Source organism: Nyctibius grandis, chromosome 20, assembly GCF_013368605.1.
Source record: "Nyctibius grandis isolate bNycGra1 chromosome 20, bNycGra1.pri, whole genome shotgun sequence".
Taxonomy (NCBI): Eukaryota; Metazoa; Chordata; class Aves; order Nyctibiiformes; family Nyctibiidae; genus Nyctibius; species Nyctibius grandis.
In genome coordinates, this window is record NC_090677.1 from 1,279,003 (window position 1) to 1,299,420 (window position 20,418).

At 43.8% G+C, this 20,418-nt stretch overlaps 1 protein-coding gene across 2 annotated transcripts in view; it reads left to right on the forward strand.

The window, feature by feature from the left end:
* The window catches only part of PRKG1 (protein kinase cGMP-dependent 1), a 577,366-nt gene that overhangs the window by 371,072 nt on the left and 185,876 nt on the right, over window positions 1–20,418 (forward strand). For both annotated transcript variants that reach the window (XM_068416564.1, XM_068416566.1), the window contains exon 4: window positions 629–734. In XM_068416564.1, the coding sequence (XP_068272665.1) occupies window positions 629–734 (106 nt within the window). The remainder of the gene's footprint in view (window positions 1–628; window positions 735–20,418) is intronic.

Genomic DNA, 20,418 nt, shown 5'->3' on the forward strand with positions numbered 1-20,418 from the left:
GGGAGCTCAATCTTGGTTTTGTATATATATTTGTATATATTTGGTTATTTCTATTATTATTATTATACTCTTTTTCATTATTAAAGTTTATTAAAACTGTTTTAACTTTCCAACCCGGAAGTCTCTCTCCCTTTTCCCTTTCCCTTTCCCTTTGGCGGGGGGCGGGGGGGGATAACAGAGAGCATCTGCCGCAGGTTTAATAGCCGGCCCAGCTTTAAACCGTGACAGACCTGAAAACTAAAATTGCAAAAAAAAAAATTCAAAACATCCAGAACCGGTACATGTTCAATCATTAAAATGTAACAGGACTGGGTTGTGGAAAACCTCTCAAGGTCAAGGACAAATTTGTCACGTACTTTGAGAGTAGGATGAAATTTTAATGAATTTCTTCTCATCTCCCAGTTGCTTGTAGGTGATCTTTCCAAAAGCCCATGCACTGCAGCTAAAATTTCAGATATTTCAGATCATTTCAGTGCATGCTTAGTGCGTTGTCCAGCAGATGAGTTTAGTGTTACTGATTTGAAGTGTGTCATGAATGAATTTGTTTTCCTCTGCAAGTCACAACAGGTTTTTCCAATTTTGACCTTTTGCTAATTACATTTTCCCCTTGTCTTGTTTTTTTTTCCAGCTCTCGTAAATGTGAAACTTTGGGCTATTGATCGGCAATGTTTTCAAACAATAATGATGAGGACAGGCCTTATCAAGCATACTGAGTATATGGAATTTTTAAAAAGGTATGACACTTCTTTACTTTATCCAAAAATACAGTCAATCTGCCGGCCTCATCTTTTGCCTTTCTTTGTGAGTGCGGTGTTTGATTTGTTTCCTTCTCATCTCTTTTTTTTTATTTATTTGCTGTTTGACCATCTGTAAGCCAGATCCTCCTGCCCCAGGAGGAGTCTTGCAGCTGTTTAGTTTCGTTCCCGTTGGAAGTTATTCGTTGGCAAAGAGTTATGCAGCTAAGGTGTAAGAGAAAAAGCTTTAATATGAGTCATTTGAAGGGTACCTTATTAAAGCATCCTGGCTTGTGCCAGCACTAGTGTGGCCAGCAGGACTAGGGCAGGGATCGTCCTCCTGTACTCGGCACTGGTGAGGCCGCACCTCAAATCCTGGGGTCAGTTTTGGGCCCCTCACTACAAGAAAGACCTTGAGGTGCTGGAGCGAGTCCAGAGAAGGGCAACGGGGCTGGTGAAGGGTCTGGAGCACAAGTGTGATGAGGAGCGGCTGAGGGACCTGGGGGTGTTTAGTCTGGAGAAAAGGAGGCTGAGGAGAGACCTTCTTGCACTCTACAACTGCCTGAAAGGAGGGTGTAGCGAGGTGGGGGTCGGTCTCTTCTCCCAGGTAACAAGTGATAGGATGAGAGGAAACACCCTCAAGTTGTGCCAGGGGAGGTTTAGATTGGAGATCAGGAACAATTTCTTGACCGAAAGGGTTGTCACACTGGAACAGGCTGCCCAGGGCAGTGGTAGAGTCCCCATCCCTGGAGGTATTTAAAAGCCGTGTAGATGTGGTGCTGAGGGCCATGGGTTAGTGGTGGCCTTGGCAGTGCTGGGTTAACGGTTGGACTTGATGATCTTAAAGGTCCTTTCCAACCAAAATGGTTCTATGATTCTGTAAAGAAAACAGCCATGAGAAAAAAAACGACCCTAACTAGGGAAAAATCTGATTCATAAACTGTTGTAGAAGCAAATCCATTCAAAGCATTTTCTTGTGCTTCTAGAGGTAAATTGCAAGTTTCTAGAGAGTGAAAAGCTGTAGGTTGCGGTAAAATACAGGTTAGAGGAGTAACAAGAAAGACATAAAGCCAAGTCTTTCAGTCCTTAAATTTGACTCTCAGACTTCCCTTTGGTTCGTGCTGCCATCTCACACTAGAACCAATCCTCTTTACCGAAGCAATGCCTAATATCCCAATAATTCAAGTGTGCCACAGCAGTGAGGATGAATTATGGTTCATGTCAGCAAAATAATCCCAAATAGAAGCATAATGTCACCAAATCCTACAGAAAAAAATTGCCCAGGTCAATGTAACACTGTAACCTCATCATTGTGAGGCTTCACCACACCAGGCTTGTCCCAGATCCATCATTTCCCTCCCCCTGAACCGACAACCCCTTGCTGTGCAGAAGGGGGGAGAGGAATAAAATTATACCTGAGAGATGATTTCTGTTGATAGTGGATGGGAATGTGCACAAAATCCTTCAGATTTGGGCTCCTTCTCCCCCCACCTCTCTCCAGGGGGAAGCTGTACCCAGTGGCTTTCTTCTTTATTTTGGATTCAGCCAATTTTCAACATAGGAAAATGTTTTAGCAATTAATTGGTTCATTTGGTTGCTTCTTTATTCCAAAAAGAGGTTTTCAGGGAAATGCTCTGCTGTAAGATCTAGAAGATTTTACTGTTTGCAAACTAGTAACCTGAGTAATGATACACCTCTTTTAAAAGGATGTTTTGGATTTATAATTAATCCCACGCAGCCATATCAGATGACAGGTAACAGGTCTCCCTAATGTGGGCATGCTAATTTTTACCCTGCCATGTCATGTGCTTGATCTACTTTTCTTTCTGACCTGCTTTTTTATGTGTTTTCAAACTTCTAAAATGGGAAAAACATGCACAGTACATTCACTTGGGCATTCCGTAATGTAAACTCAAGGAGTAGCCTGTGTACATTCAACTTCAAATTAGTTTTTCTCCAGTTAGTATTGAAGCAAAAAAGGACTTAGAAAAAATATATATTATAATAATAATATCTATAAATAGCTATTATTTAATATATAGTATTAATATAATATTATTTAATATATACTTTATATTTATATATATATACACATATATATATACACATATATATATATAAAAATATAAATATATATATATATACACTAACTAAATCTCTGTGATGATGTTGTCAGGGTGTCACAAAATTAGGTTGTCCCACACGGTGACCACAGTCCTGTGCTCTGCAGGCCAGACTTTAAGGGATGGGGCAGGGCAAGTGGAGCCAAGAAGGTGATCCCGTGGGACCGATACCCTGGGCACGAGTGTGGCTGTACCACAGCTCAGCCAGGACCACGGGTGAGGGATTCATCAAAGCTGGGGCAGCGTTAGCTGCTTAGATCTGGGAGCAGAGACCTGCCCAGCTCATTACACTGATTCTTGGCTGGGTTGATGTCCTACGTCCTGGCCTCTCCTTGTGGCCTGAAGTTTCACCTGTGATTACTTTCAGTCATGAATAAAAATAATGATAATAATAAAATAATGAAACTGAAATAACTGGCCAGGCAGCATGGCCTTTGAGAGGACCAGGAGCTCCATGGAGATGTTGTGCTGCTGAGAGATGACATGAAAGTGTAGTCACCAAAGTCTAGCTTTTTCCAGGTGTCTCAGTTTATGGTTGTTAACAAGCAAACTCAGGAGAGAAAACAAAAACCTGTTGCCATACTAAAAGGGTTTAAAAAGCGGAAATTCAGATGTTAACAAGCGTTGGCCTTTCTTGTGTGCTGGTGAATGAAACCAAAAAATGACTGTAAGATCAGTTCTGGGGTTTAGAGCCTCTGGCTCTCTTTCAGAGCAGAAAGTATGCAGACATTAAGCTCTTAAGCTTTGAGCTTTAACAGAGATTTTCTAGAAGATTGTCAAGATTAATTTGGATGCGGATTCCACGGAGCCTGCCCAGCTTTAATTATAAAGCAAATAGTGTGTGAGGAAGAAACCAAGAAGTGGTTTCTCACACTGCTCATTAGAAAGGTCTAAGGCAAGTAAATATTTTTTTTTCTTTAAATCTTACAGTTTGAATTTAGAAAACCATTTCTTCCTACGCAGCAATTGTAGCATGGGGCAGATAGCTGTAGGAAGGTCATTACAAAATGGTATCTACCCATTGTGTCTTCCAGTGGGGCTCTGTGCATCAATAGCTATGTCAGTCTCAACTTAAATTCCATTTATTACATTAAATACTCATTTTTAAGGGTGCTTTCCTTTTCTTCACCAAAAGGGTTATTATGCATTGGAACAGGCTGCCCAGGGCAGTGGTGGAGTCCCCATCCCTGGAGGGATTTAAAAGCCGTGGAGATGTGGTGCTGAGGGACATGGGTTAGTGGTGGGCTTGGCAGTGCTGGGTTAACGATTTGACTTGATGATCTTAAAGGTCCTTTCCAACCAAAACGATTCTGTGATTCTATAGAATTCGTGATTCTATGATTCTATAAATCTTTTTAACTAAAAAATAGGTTAAATCTTGAAAACAAGGAGCGTGTCAGTTGTTGACCTTATTCTTTGTTGTGTTTTTTTTTCTTTCCTATATTAATAAGTGAATGAAAATGCTCTTGTCAAGAAATCAAATGGAATAGAATCAAAGGTTTAAATGGTACCTGTTCAAGGAAAGTCAGTGGGGTTGGACAGCATTCTTTTCTGCTGACATTGGTCTAAAAAGTTACCCTTTCTCATCTTGCTGTTAGTCACAGTAACAGACCTTATTGCAGTCTACAACTGCCTGAAGGGAGGTTGTAGCAGAGTGGGAGTCAGCCTCTTCTCCCAGGCAAGAGGACACAGCCTCAAGCTTCGCCAGGGGAGGTTCAGGTTGGACATTAGGAAGCATTTCTTCTCAGGAAGGGTCATTAGCCATTGGAAGGGGCTGCCCAGGGAGGTGGTGGAGTCACCATTTCTGGAGGTGTTTAAGAAAAGCCTGGACATGGCACTTAGTGCCATGGTCTTGTTGACATGGCACTGGTATCACCGGGGCTCCTTGTAGGCATCATACAAAGTATAAACCCACAACCAGTGTTGTGGTTTTGCCGTGGTTTTCCACAGAAGGAACATACTGATGGTCAGCTACTGTTTTCTTAGTTTCACCCTTTTATGTCCAGAGTATGTATAGTCCAGTCCTTTCTTCTGAATTCCATTAAGAAACCCATAAAAAGTACATTTCCTGGCTAAGAAATCCAGGTCTACCTTCCTAATGGGTCCTGGGCCAGAAGACTGTCTCCTGGTTTGCTCCAAGAAGGAGTAGTACATAGTTTTCATGGGCTTATAAAACTTGTGATGACTTTTTGGACTTACATTAATCAACTGCAATATACTGGAGGAAGGAGCAAGTGAACATCCTCTTTTTCATAGTATTTATGAGCAACCGGTCTGTGTATCCCTTTCTGGTGCTTGTAAAGTCAACGGATGATCCTTGAAGTGATCAAAAGATGGCCTGATTCCCTAGCAGCACCTGCTTCAAGTAAGGGATGGAAAATCCAGACTGTTTTTTGATCCCTGTGTATATGCTGAATGACAAATCATAGCAATTATTCCCTTTGAAACACAAATTTTTGGTGGCTCTTTATGTGGCTAAATCAATGCTAGATCAAGCTAGTTTGTAGTGCAGCTAACAGTTAAAATTTAAAATATAATATTGTGCTGTAGATTTAGTAGCTCCTTATGGCATAGGGTTTTTTTTGCTGAACATTTCTTTATTTTTTACCCAACCTAGTGCTTTCTGTACATCATTGAATATATTTGCCCTTATGCAAGTGAGAAAGAGCATCATTGTGCAGTGGAGGTTACAGCTATGCTAAAATCAGCTGTACATCTCACTGGGGTGGTCATTGTGACAACGTTAGAAATATTTCCTTCTCAAGCCTGTATTAAAAATAATTCCATTTAAGTACGATCAGAATATTTCAGTTAAGAAAACAGCTATTTATAAAAGACATTTGTCCAGGAAATAAAAGATGAGAAAAAAGCCTTGTGCTGTGGCAAGTGTAATAATTTCCTGCTAAATCATAAAATTTTAAAGACCAGAATTCCTTGGAAGGGTAAATATTGTATTTTTTTTTACAAAACAAACTTCCTAAATGTTCCATAAAAAGAGGCCTCGTGTTCTGGTCCACCATGTAAACTCTGATTCATCCAAGACCCTGCAACAGATCAGGAGAACAAGCAATGAGTGCTCTGTGTCACCTTGGAGGCAGGATCTAGCTTTAGAAGTGGAAACTTGAAGGAAGCTCGCACATACACACGCAATCTTGAACCTTATAAATAAAAATTCAGTAGTGCTAATAGAAAGAAAATGAAAGTGTCTTGTTAGCCCAAGCTTTTAACTTAATTTTAATGTCAAAAACTTTCATGTGGCTGGAGAAATGCCAACTCTTCAGCCTTTACCGTTGTGTCGTAGTGCTCTGGCTTGATCTTGAGTCTCGTTGACAGTTTTATCCGACTCCAAATTGGCTTAAGTAGGAAGTTGTGATCTGGGCAGATGTGGCAGAACTGATCTGGTTGTGTCTAAGAAATGGGAGTTGTTTCCCCGAAGTGCATCTTAGGGTGAAATTATACTGGATAGAAGTGGGAGAGAAATTAAGAGAGTGAGGCAAGAGGAGGAAAGGCTTTGGAAAAAGAGTTGGAGATGGGTGGTCAGCTGGTAAAGTATGTACATTAAGATTGTTTCAGCTGACTAAATCTGCAAAACAGGTTTTGGCTTAAAGACAACAGCTTTTGTGGGGCACTGGAACATAGACAAAGTGAATAGAGGGGATAGCAGAGAAAGAGGAAAAGGGAAATTATTTCTGTAAGGCAGATAATTGCATCTGTTCTTAATGCAAAGCTAAATATAAGAACAGATGTACTGGTTCAAACCAGGAGCCCATCTAGACCAGCGTCCTTTTCATCCCAAGATGTTGCTCAAGGCCAAAATAGAGAGGACCATCCCCATTATGATGGGTGTGGGGTCCAAAAATTTGAAGACCAAGGGCATCATCTTGAAGGGTGTTCACAACAACAAGATCTAGCCAGCATTCACCTTTAGGATGTCCAAATTTTCAAAGACAGTCCAAGGAGTGTCTCTAGGGGGATCAGGCTGGGCTGTCACATCATGATCAGGTTCCATCTGACCTCAGAGGCAACGAAGAATTCTGTGAAGTAAACACGCTTTTACTTTCATTGTTGCTGTCCAGGCTAATGAACACCAGATCAAACATGCGATCCATGAGCCATGCTATTGATAGGGTGACAAGAAAGCTTATGTTCAGATCACGATCTGCTGGATGGAGCCACGAAGGCTGGAAACATCCAAACAGCATCTCCCAAGAGCTGTAGATGAGATGACAAAACTTGAAAATCAGCTCACCTTACTCTACTGTGCCCCATACTGACCATAATAAGAAGCCCAGGAAAGAGTAAAACCAGGGAGAGGTGATAGATACATAATTTGACTGCTTTGCAGCTGGGCTGGCTTTCTGACTCCTGTCTGTGGAAAGCTCTGAATCATTTCTTTCTTCTGAAGCATTCACACGTGACATTTTTCAGCCCTCTCTTTCCTGTTAGCATAACTCAAGCGAGGCGGATCGTATGCCAGCCACAATTTGACTCCAATTTGCAGAGCTGTCAAGTAGTATCTTCCTTTCTCTCTGAAGATGCATGGTTCCTTCTGTTGCCTCATGCTGCCTGAACCCCACAGGTCTGCTAAGAGAGGGAAATTGAATGACTGATCTGCATTAGAGCACGTCTATTACATGGCATGTTTAGTTGGAAAGCATAAGTGGATGGAGTCTTTCCACATCACAAGAAGGCCCAGCTCTGAACGGGGCACCTAGAAACAATGGGACTCTTCCAGAGCAGACGTTCACCTAGTTCATTCTTGGCTGAGGTCTACAGCCACCTTGAGTCCACAGTGAGGGTTAAAATGATCCTTTTTTCATAATTGTGAGCAAAAGGATAGGCAAGAGGGACTATCAAGATGGCAGAAAATCAACTCAACTTTGAGCACAATTAGTGCAGAAACGTTTAATGGTGTTATAGGACTCCTCACTGATAATCAAAATGAGGAATGAATTTGTGCTTATGTGCATCAAATCAAAAAAAGAATTCTATATACTGTCCCTTTCAGTTGTTTTGGATTTTTTTTTAAGGTAAGATGGAAGTACGGCTTAGCCCTTGACTCTCTGAAGGTCATGTTAAACTTACCGTGCCATGAGGAGCTACACTGAGTTATACTTGGAGCTTTAGTGGGTGTGGGTTGGTCTGTTCTCCCAAATAACAAGCAATAGGACGAGAGGAAACGGCCTCAAGTTGTGCCACGGGAGGTTTAGATTGGAAATTAGGAACAATTTCTTGACCAAAAGGGTTGTCAAGCATTGGAACAGGCTGCCCAGGGCAGTGGTGGAGTCCCCATCCCTGGAGGGATTTAAAAGCCGTGTAGATGTGGTGCTGAGGGCCATGGGTTAGTGGTGGGCTTGGCAGTGCTGGGTTAATGGTTGAACTTGATGATCTTAAAGGTCCTTTCCAACCAAAACAATTCTATGATTCTTTGAAGGCTAAGATGACTTGAGAGGGTTTGCAAGACTGAAACTTTAGTCTTCTAAAGCCTCATTAGGTAAATCATGTGTTAAATCATCTGCTTTTTGGTTGGATAAATCATGTGTTACAGCTAGTGCTGGGGAAAATAGACATTTTGAAAAGCCACACATACCACCACTAGCTTTGTGTTTCTCAGCTTGGATTTCTCCCTGTTCACCACAAACTGATGTGCACATCAGAGAGAGCCACATCTCAGGCTGTAATTCATGCAACCCGCAGCGAATCTGTGCGTGTGTCAACAGGGTGCAGCTAATGGACTGCCGAGGATCAGCGAGCCCCGCCGGGGAAAAGCAAGAGGGAGCAACAGCGGGTTGGAGACGGGCGAGCGGCGAGGTGGACACAGCAGGGAAGAGCGTTAATGAGTTACCACAGCAGGGGAGGACGGCGACAGCCTCCGGGATGCAAACCAGAGAGTCAATAAGATGTCAGGAAGCAAACTAGGGGTGGCCTAAAGGTAGAAAGAAGGAAAAGGCTGTTATGTTTCCTTGGGCAGGCGTGGGAAGGATTCAGGAATGGTTTTATGTGAGAAGCTGCGTGTAAGGCTGCAGGCGGTGAAGATACCCAGTGTGCCCACAGGAGCTCTCAGGAGGTCCTTGCACCTCCTGGACTCATGCATAAAGTATGAAGACAGTCTGCGATACGGGTTTTGTGGTATTTCAGGAAATCACACAAAATCTTGTCTGTCTGGTCTGCTTGTTTTTTATTGCATTGCTTTAAATTCCGTTTGTGCTGGGAACACTTGAGGATATCGTGAAGGAAGATTCTGTTGGCAGGCGGCCGAGCGTGAGGAGGTGATTTCACCGTGCAGTGGTGCACAGGCAGGCGCTGAAGCAGAACTGAAATGCTGCACCACGGTATCAAACTGTCAATTTTCTTCTGCCCTTTTAACAAGAAAAATAGTCTTTCTCATCATTTGGTAGAGAGAAGGCCAGGTTAAGATTTTTTTTATAAAGAGTTTTTTGTAATGAATTTTGTGGACAGCAGGATGACCATGAGCCAGCAATGTGCCCTTGTGGCCAAGAAGGCCAATGGCATCCTGGGGTGTATTAGAAGGGGTGTGGTTAGTAGGTCAGGAGAGGTTCTCCTCCCCCTCTACTCTGCCCTGGTGAGGCAGCATCTGGAATATTGTGTCCAGTTCTGGGCCCCTCAGTTCAAGAAGGACAGGGAACTGCTAGAGAGAGTCCAGCGCAGAGCCACGAAGATGATTAAGGGAGTGGAACATCTCCCTTCTGAGGAGAGGCTGAGGGAGCTGGGTCTCTTCAGCTTGGAGAAGAGGAGACTGAGGGGTGACCTCATTAATGTTTATAAATATGTAAAGGGCAAGTGTCATGAGGATGGAGCCAGGCTCTTCTCAGTGACATCCCTTGACAGGACAAGGGGCAATGGGTGCAAGCTGGAACACAGGAGGTTCCACATAAATATGAGGAAAAACTTCTTTACGGTGAGGGTGACCGAACACTGGCACAGGCTGCCCAGAGAGGTTGTGGAGTCTCCTTCTCTGGAGACATTCAAAACCCGCCTGGACGCGTTCCTGTGTGACATGATCTAGGTAATCCTGCTCTGGCAGGGGATTGGACTGGATGATCTTTCGAGGTCCCTTCCAATCCCTAACATTCCGTGAGTCTGTGATTCTCTGTGAATTATTTTAGTAGCCACAATCTAGCCTCTGTAAGCCCTTCTGAATGCTGTTAATGCAATGAAGGGGCTGGGGCAGACACGATTTTTTAAGTAATGGAAGTTTAGTATTGACCAAATATGTTTTAGTCTAAGGAAAATCTTTATTGGAGAGAATGCACCACGAGGAGAAGAGAGGAGAAGTGAAGAGAAGGCGAAAGTCTCATGTTCCTGTTGATTCAGAGCCTGAGGAAGGGGGAGGAATAATTGCTTTTTTTAAATTTTTTTTACGTGGGAGCATTTCAATCAAGGCAGCTGCAATAACCTGATCAACAGCATGAAGGGGGTTGAAGACAGCTGGATGGGGCTTGGAGCAACCTGCTCTAGTGGAAGGTGTCCCTGCCCATGGCAGGGGGATTGGGACTAGATGGTCTTTAAGGTCCCTTCCAACCCAAACCAGTCTGTGATTCTATGAAAACTTGCTGGAGATAACCAGCCTAGGAGCCGTGGGAAGCAAACTGGCAAGGGGGTTGGTGTCTGTGGGATAGGCAGGCACGGCAAAACCAACCGGCTGAGCAAAAAACTGAAGTCAAACCAGAATCAGGCCACAGCTATCGGTGAAGTAATTTTTTATTTGTCACCAGTTATCATTTCTTCCCATGGTGAGAATCACGTTTTACTTGTCAGCACCTGTAGAGTCTGCTCTGAGGCACAGGTCAATCAACAGGACACAATTACTGGTAAACCAAGTGTTAGCATGGTTTTATACTGGTACAAACGGGACCAGAGTCTGGTCCTCTGTTGTCGTGGTGGTGTGTCAGAGCCATCAGGGATGGTCACATCTGACACGCGGCCTGTTTGGAGAAAGCAAACTCTTATTGGTAATTTTGTGTCAGGTCAAAACCGATCCTGACTCGCTGCCTAGATATTAGTTGCTGTCGTGGTTCGGATGACAGCAGCTTTCTGAGCTCCAGCACAAACCGGGCTGAAAAACGACTTAGACATTTGTGTTTCCTGCAGCAGCAAAGAAAACAAGTTCTTCATGGCTTGATGCAGAACATTAGGCGTAACTGGAGATTTATGAAGGTGTTAGGGTTTGTTTGAAGTAATTCATCCTTACCAAATTAACATTTTGCATTGTAAGATTAGGTGGATGTTTGTGGCTGTATATAATGGGAAGATTGTTTTCTGTTGCTTGATAAAATGTAGTGAAGAGTAGACTGACTAAGATGTGGGGTTTATACTGCAAATATTAAAGCAGAAATTATGATGTTGGGGTCCCCAAAGCTGAACGCAGTACTCCAGGTGGGGTTTCACGAGAGCAGACTTTCTGGGCTGCACCAAAAGCAGCGTGACCAGCAGGTCGAGGGAAATGATTCTCCCCCTCTACTCCACTCTCGTGAGACCCCACCTGCAGTACCTGAAGGAGCCTAAGAAAAGCTGGAGAGGGGCTTTTTACAAGGGCATGGAGTGATAGGACAAGGGGGAATGGTTTTAAACTGATTTAGATGAGAAATGAGGAAGAAATTCTTGACTGTGAGAGTGGTGAGACACTGGCCCATGTTGCCCAGAGAAGTTGTGGGTGCCCCCTCCCTGGCAGTGTTCAAGGCCAGGTTGGATGGGCCTTGAGCAACCTGTTCTTGTGGAAGGTGTCCCTGCCTGTGGCAGGGGGTTGGAACTAGATGGTCTTTAAGGTCCCTTCCAACCCAAACCGTTCTATGATTCTATTAGATATTAAGATTAGTTTATTCTGATCACATTATCATGTGACTTGAGATTTAGGGCACTGTAAAGGTAGCATGATCTCCAAGTCAAGATCTGCAGCAGTTAGCTACACCATGGACAGCCTTGGATGGCTTTGTTGAGGTTTCCCTTAGAAGAGAGGAGCTGAGCAGGCAGCCCAGAATGACTGGGCCAGACTTGTTAGGTTGTTGTTTCACAGATGCTATATGGTGATAATCTCTGGGCCTTTGATCTACCAGCTGTTATAAACGCCCAGGTTAGTCATTCAGGCTGTAGCTGCGGCAGAATGGAGCTGAACAGTGATGCTTAGTATTAAGGCATTAAAAGATGGATGAACTGTGATGAACAGCAAAAGAGACATTTTGGAGGTTTTTCAGAGCACGGTTTATGCTTCACATTTATGTTTTATTTCAAGATGAGCAATGATGAGCAGCACTTGTGACTTGTAGTGGATGGATTAAGTAGAGAGACGTTCTGCAGAGCTATAGAGAGATGGGAATAGGCAGTCTCTGATCTTATAAAGAGATGTCATAGTGGGAACTAGAAGTTACCCCTGATACTTGAGCACTTTGGTGGCATGCAGGTGAAGCAGCATAGGGTGGCAGTTCAGCCCAACTCAGCTGTCCAAAGAAGCCAGCTGGCGACAGTCCCAGTTTGGGGCCCAATACCAAGAGAGTGGAAGACAGAGACAGAAGACAAAACAGCATTGAGATGAAATGTGGTATTTAGGAGATACTGAAGTCAACAGGCAGCTGCTGAAGCATACTGACATGAACGACTCTGTCTTTCGGGATATCTAAGGAAGGGTGGTGGTGATGAAGTAAGAACTATAGAAAAGTGAAGTATAGACATGTGATAAAAGAAGCAAAAGGATACAAGAAAAAATACAGAACTAATAGTACTAAGGGCCACACGAGGCAAAAACTAAGTCATCATAATATTGGTCCCACTCTGGGTTGTAAGGCGTGGAAATGGTAATGCTGTCTAAAAAAAGAGAAATTAATTAGAAATTATAGAAATACGTAGTAATCCAACTGTTCAGTATGTTGATGATGAAATTCAACAGCTATTCGAATTAGTTATTTTAAAATCAACAAGTCTAGGTAGCTTGCATCAAAGAATTATTTTAAGAGTTGCTGAAGGTGGATTTTTGGTCATTAACAGTGATTTTAATGAATCTTGCAACAGCTCAGAGGTTCCAGAAGTGGAAGACAGTTTGTGTCAGGTTGCAGTTGATTAAACAGGCTGATATTGATCTTGGACAAAATATATAGCAACTGAAATGGGATTCAGGTCATAAAAGAAGATGATGGGATTGTGAGAAACAGTGGGCTTGTGGGAAGTAAGCCTTGGGAAATTTTTTTCTGGTCTTTTATTGTGGAAACAAATCTGGATGATAAGCATGGAAGCATTGACGTTCTGTAATCAGACACCTGTGAGGAGCATGACCTTTTCTAAGCAGCTGAAAGCTAGCTTAGAAAAGGGTTGGAGGGTCTGCATCAGTGGCAGGAAATGAAACTAATGCAATGCGAGGCCAAAAAAGATTGAAGAAGTCCTTGGACTGACAGTCAAAACCAGGACAGGTTGGACATTAGGAAGCATTTCTTCTCAGCAAGGGTCATTAGACATTGGAAGGGGCTGCCCAGGGAGGGGGTGGAGTCACCATCTCTGGAGGTGTTGAAGAAAAGCCTGGACATGGCACTTAGTGCCATGGGCTAGTTGCCATGATGGTGTCAGGGCAATGGTTGGACTCGATGACCCCAGAGGTCTCTTCCAACCTGATTGATTCTGTGATTCTGTGTGATTCTGTGATTCTGTTTATTATGTGACTTTTATCGTTTACTAATCTGTTACTTGTAACTAAACTGATACCCACTGAGAATGATTCATGCAAGTATTGATCTTAGTTTTAAAGTTTAGGAGGAATCACAGAAAACTTAGTCCTGTGACCTTTATCCAGGCAAAATGCAATAGTCTTTACCCCTTCATTTATAAAACAATACTGATAATGGTTTACTGGCAATGTAGAAAATAGCAAGGGGTGTGACACTCGTCCATTGTTCTCTCTTTTGTGGCCACAGCTGTTCCTGGTTTGTTGTGCTGTCTGTGAGCCCACACGTAACATCACTCATGGTTTTTCCAGGGTGGCTGAATTGGGCCAAGTGTCTAGAGCTCCCATCCGAAGAGGTCAAAGCCCTTCAGCTCCTTTTAAGTGATCAGTATGGGATTATTAATCCATTAATCAATGGGTTGGAAATCAAAGTGAAAGCACAAACACAGCAGGCTTAGGAGAGGGTATTGCATCTGACTGCTCTCAAAGTCTCAGCAAGGTGGACTCACCTTGCTGGGTGAAAAGCAAAGAAAACACAATAGATTTGAAGATCCAGGTCTGTTTCTTAACCTTCTTTTTCAAGGATAAGTTTCCCATGACATTTAACTCTCCTCTCTCATGGGCCCCAAAGCCGGTTTTGGAGCCCTTGGTTAGTGTGCAGCCATTTGACAGTCCCAGCCATTTCAGAGCTCATCCTTGTGTCTGACATTTCTCATAAAAACCCATTTATCCACCTATCCAACATGTTATCGCACCAGACAGTCCCCAGTCTTGGGTCTATTTTCATGCTCAAATTACAAATAGATACCTACCAAAGCATCTGACTGGCCTCCTGTCCTCAAAGGAATCGTTCAGCATTGCTCAGGAGAAGGATTTCAGCAGTGCCAGGTGTCAGCTTTAAAATATTTTGGGTTTTGACCAGGCAAAGTGAGACTGGCACAAAGTGAGACTGGCCTTCTCAGTGGTGGCAGCCACTCCGAACATTTTATATCCTGGTAGAAATGTGGTTGGACACTTCCCAACTTCACTTCCTTTTGCTCGGCTAATAATCACACTGACATATATGAGCTTCTATGTGAAAGAAGGATTATTATCTTCATTATTTTTTTTTTTTTCAAATGAGTGAGTAACCTGAGCATTTCTTGACAGGTCAGAGGCTGAAGGTCAGCTTCTGTATCTTTTTTTTTTCCCCTCTTCTGAGAAGAAATGCCAGAATTTCACTGCAGTGTATTTGATCGCATGTGGAAGCCCTCAGCTTGTTAGAAGACTTGGGAGTAAATAAAATTCTTACGTGCCTGAAATTATTTAACAGATTTCCAATTACAATTGATTAAGCACCTCCATCTACAAAGATGAGTACTTTGATGCTGATAAATATTTTGCTCTCATTTGCCCAAATGAGGCAGCTTTAGAGATGCTTGCATGGGACTGAACAATCTTATCAACTTGCACCCTAAACCAGCAGATAATGAAAACTGGGCTGCAAGTACTTAGATGTTCTTCGTCAGTTATCCTGTATGCAACATGGCCTCCAGAAATTGGTGTCAGTCCATTATTGATTTTTCTCTTTTGGTCCAAAGTGATAGTTAAATAGGGAGTGGTCCAGTCAACGTTAAATGAATCCCAGTGTTTTTAATCGATGTTTTATTAACCATGAAGGTCCTGCACGTGGGTCGAGGCAATCCCAAGCATAAATACAGGCTGGGCGGAGAATGGATTGAGAGCAGCCCTGAGGAGAAGGACTTGGGGGTGATGGGTGACGAGAAGCTCACCATGAGCCGGCAGTGTGCGCTGGCAGCCCAGAAAGCCAACCGTGTCCTGGGCTGCATCCCCAGCAGCGTGGCCAGCAGGGCGAGGGAGGGGATTCTGCCCCTCTGCTCCGCTCTCGTGAGACCCTCCCTGCAGGGCTGTGTCCAGCTCTGGGGCACCAACAGAAGAAGGACATGGAGCTGTTGGAGCGAGTCCAGAGGAGGCCACGGAGATGCTCAGAGGGCTGGAGCCCCTCTGCTCTGGAGACAGGCTGAGAGAGCTGGGGCTGTTCAGCCTGGAGAAGAGAAGGCTCTGGGGAGATCTTCTAGCACCTTCCAGTACCTGAAGGGGCTACAGGAAAGCTGGAGAGGGACTTTCTACAAGGGCATGTAGCGATAGGACGAGGGGGAATGGTTTTAAACTGACAGAGTGGAGTTTGAGATGAGATATGAGGAAGAAATTCTTTGCTGTGAGGGTGGTGAGACCCTGGCCCAGGCTGCCCAGAGAAGCTGTGGCTGCCCCCTCCCTGGCAGTGTTCAAGGCCAGGTTGGATGAGGCTTGGAGCAGCCTGGTCTGGTGGAAGGTGTCCCTGCCTGTGGCAGGGGGGTTGGAACTAGATGATGTTTGAGGTCCCTTCCAAGCCAAACCATTCTGTGATTCTAAGAACCACTCTTGCTGGTGCTCGTATGCAAGCGTTGAGTCTGGCCGGGGTCAGTCATGCCTTTGGGTTGTGTTTGCCGGTACTTTTTCTCCTTGCACAATTGGTCATCATCTTCAGTTTGTAATTGGAAAAAAAAAAACAACTGAGGTCTCTGGCAAAAACAAAACTTGTAGAGAATTAGTAATGGGGTCCAAGGAACCCACACTTACCTGCGTGCAAATTGAAATGCTTACAACATGTGCAATGTTAGGGAGAGAAAGTAGTGGAAGAAGTGCCTTTTTCTTCACAGCTGGTGGAAAAGTTTGAGTACAAACTAATTGCTAGAAGGATATCTTAGGCTTCGTGTTTGAAAACTGTGTATCCAAACTGTCTTTCAATGCTAATGAAAAATCTGAGCTTGCCTGCAAATGCACAATGCCAAGCAAAGCGTTTTGGCAAACCATTTATTTGATGAAAAATGCAGCTTTAGGGCTGAATAATTTGTTGATGGAATATTTCAGAAATAATGAGAGGAATTTCTGCTCTCTCGGTGATGGATTCCTTGCACGATGAAATGACTACGAGGGCGAGGGGAGAGCAGCGGATGTCATTTGTTTTGGGTTTAGAAAGGCTTTTGACACTTTTGCCTGCAGTGTTGTCGTTCGGAAGCTGAGGACGAATGGGCGGGACACAAGGATGGTTCGATGGGTTGAAAGTTGGCAGGACTGTCAGGCTTAGAGAGATGTAGTTAGTGGCTTTGATGTTTAACTGATGCCTGTGAAAACCAGAGTATGTTAGGGGTTGATGCTGGGGCAGATTGTCTACATCTTTATTAATGGTGGGACAGATGGTGGCCTGGATGGTGGGACAGTCATCTTCAGCAAATGTGCATCCAGGGATAAATTAGGGGAAAGGGGCTGGTGGTGCTAAGCCAAAGAGCGGACCTTCATTTGAGAGGGACCTTGAGAAATTTGTCTGGTGAGTCAAAATCAACCTCATGAAAATCAACGTGAAGTACAGGGTAGAGATTTGGTTCCTGGGGTGGAATAACCCCATGCATGGGCAGAGGCTGGGGACTGACTGACTGGACCAGAGGTCTATAGAAAAGGACCTGGGACATACAGTGGGGGCCCAGTTGGGTAGAAGCCACCAACATGCTGTCACTTTGAATAGTCCTTACGAAGAGCATGGCTGGCAGATCAAGGTAAGCATTTAGTCCCTCAGTGCTGGAGATGCCACACCTGGGGCAACGTGTTTTGAGCCCCAGATAAGCCTCTTAAGAATGACACAGAGAGGGTTAAGAGCTTAAGAGCAATCTCCCATCACTGCAGGGGCAGTTGCAAAGGTCAAACTCTTGGTACTGGCAAGTGATAAAACAAGGGGCAACAGACATGAGTTGTTTGGGAGGTTCAGGCTGGTCATGAGAGCAGATACCTTTCCTGGAAAGATGGTGCAGGTCAGGACAGGTCACCAGAGAAGGGAGGATCTCTGTCCTCAAGAGTAGGACATATCGAAGCATATGTTTGTTTGAGGATACTGTTGTGGAAGGATTTCAGGAGAAATCTCATGGGCCAGTTTTGGATTTGTTGTCTCCTCTCAATGTTTTGGCGTCGCGGTTGGACAACTGGCACTAGCAAGAGTCAAATTAAATGCAGTCTGGCAGCAGGAGGATAGCCGTGAACTAGCTTAGAGCAATAGCTGGTTCAAGGTGAGGGGAAAAGCCTACCCTACTGCCTTGCCCAGCCACAGAGGAGAGTGGTGGCAGAAGACCAACATGGGTGTGCTGGTTACTCAGCCAGTGTTGGGTAGACCTCTTAAATAAAAAATGTCACTTTCTTAACAGGAATTTTACCCATCACCTTCGTTTTGCTTTCATGTAGGCTCATTCATCATTCCTTATGGATGGCTGACAATTATCCCATTGCCCAGCTAACCCAGCTGTGGGTGAGAAATGGGCTGATGGAAAAATGGAACTTGATGTGCCACTTGTCCCTGAAATCTTTTTCTTTTCTTTTTTTTTTCCCCCTGGGCCATTTGGTAAACTTTTGTGAAAAATGTATTTCAACAAGAGCAAAGATTTCTTCAAGAGTCTGATTAGCTGTCAATCCAGTTAACTCTTAATAAACACAAAACCCTTCAGATGTACTCGTTTTAATAAAGACCACATAATCATATTATGCTGATTGGAAATCCTTTGGGGATTAATACGTGTTGAAGTCTATGTTTGTTTGAGCAGAAATGAAACAGCGTTCGCAGGCTCTTAGGAGCTTTGAAAGGAAATGAATTATTGCTTCCTCTGCAAATTGGAACCATGCGTATGGGAGCATCAACACACGGATTGGTCTAGATCCTTCTGAAGGGGCGATTTTAATCTTCGTTAGTAATCTGGATGAAACAGTTGCTGACTGCAAAGAAACAGTGTTGCTGAACAATGTCATTAGACGTTGGAAGGGGCTGCCCAGGGAGGTGGTGGAGTCACCGTCTCTGGAGGGGTTTAAGAAAAGACTGGACGTGGCACTTAGTGCCATGGTCTAGTTGCCATGGTGGTGTCAGGGCAATGGTTGGACTCGATGATCCCAGAGGTCTCTTCCAACCTGATTGATTCTGTGAACACAAAACAAACCCTATTGAGATGAAAAATAGGGGTAGGGTCTTTGAATGCGTCTTGTCGCAACGTGTGACTCGGGAGCACGTCTCGTACTCTGAACTGCATTAGAGTTTAAAGGCCAAATTAAGTAAAGGACCGGGCACGCTTCCAAATGAATAGCTCATTAAGCTCCAGCCCTCCGTTGGGTTCTCTGTTAGGAAGCATGCAGCGAGGCCATCCTTTGAGACTCTTTGGCAAGGAACAGCACGTCTAATTTTGGCCTTGACATTACAAAAAGATGCTGTAGCTTCTGCTGGAGACTTGAAAGCACGCCGCATTGGAGATGAAGCCTCGGCGTAGAAAAAGCTGCTAGTTCACTATTTGGGTGCAATTAGAGGTGTGAGTGAAATATTGTGATAAAATTGCGTTATATTCGTGGGTTAACAACAGTGATTCATAAGGCAAAGGGATCCTTTCTGTATCTAGATTGTATCTCTGCAAAATGGTCAGGATGAAGGATGCTTATGTGTGTTACACTGATGTGTTTATCTACTTTTATATCCTATATATTGCAACACCGTACTTATTTCTCTTGCTTGCCTACAGCTTGGTGAGCGCGTCAATAGCTGACTTGGCACGTAAAAGGAGAAAATTGGCTTTAGCAAATATTTGAAATAAATCTTAAGAAGGTGGCTTAGGGAACTTTTACTCATTCCTCAGAGTGGCAGGTTCTGCTCCTCCTCTTGATACCCAAGCAAAACCCTCTACAACCACCCATGACTATTGACGGACCTAGGAGCAGAGGGAGTATGTCAAATATTTCCTCAATTAACTTTTTCTATCACTGAGTTGTAACTTTCACTGCTTTTAGTAATGTAGTGCCTCTGAAGTTGTTACCACTGGGCGATAGCAGTGCTGCTGGGATAGCAGTGGATTTGTGAGGTTCATTCGACAGGCTGAGAGCAGTGTGAGATTACCATTGTGGTCTGGACATGGGGTGTAGAGCACGATGGATGATGGTGGCTCATAAAGCTTGTCCTGCTACCTGGCCAGCTGCTGGGGATATTTTCTGTATCATCTCTGTGATTTACGTGGTTCCAAACATTCCACCTGTCCTCTGCAGGCTTCTCCCTCTGTCCTGTAACTTGGAACAAGATGAGAAACATGATGAAGGTGATGGTTTTTATTCTTCTCTTTAAATAACCCATGGTATGAAGTTGGACAGTGATCTTCAAAGGCAAGAAAAAATGTTTGCAATGTCTTTTGGCATGAGTATTGATTCATGCCTAGCCTTTACAAGGAAGAAACCCACTCCGAGGGGAATGCTTTGAAGGTGGTACTCATGCCTTTAGTATTGTTCCAGGCCAAGTCCACGCTATTCTGAGTATCTGAGGTATTTTTAGCTTGTGATCATCAAATGCAGCTTCTTTGGATGGACGGTGTAGCGTATAGGCGTGCAAAGTCTGCAGTCGTGCATGGAGACTACATCCACAGGTGCACAGAACTGGTTGAAGAAGAAGAATGGGGGAGTTGAGAAGTCAAGCAGATAAGAGAGCAGTGGCTTCTGAAGTGCCAGAAGTATTCATAGTTGCAAGAGAAACACCGTGTTAGTGCTGGTTTGAACGTTGTGGTCCATTGTTGTGGGGGCGGTGTGTTGTGATGATGTGATTACACGAAAGTTATTTGCACATTCAGATGTGAAGATGCTTTTCCAACAGGAAAATGCATTGAGTAGGGTAAGTTCTTGGTTTTATTGTGGTATGCTTGAAGGTTAGAAAAGACCCTGCATGTGCTGCTCTCCAAGCCCATCTTCATTCATCTCTCTGAGTAGAGTGCATGTTTTTTTACATAGTAATTGTTGTGTTTTATATTAGCAAAGTACAAGAAAGATTAAGTACAAAGCCTTTGATGTGATTAGA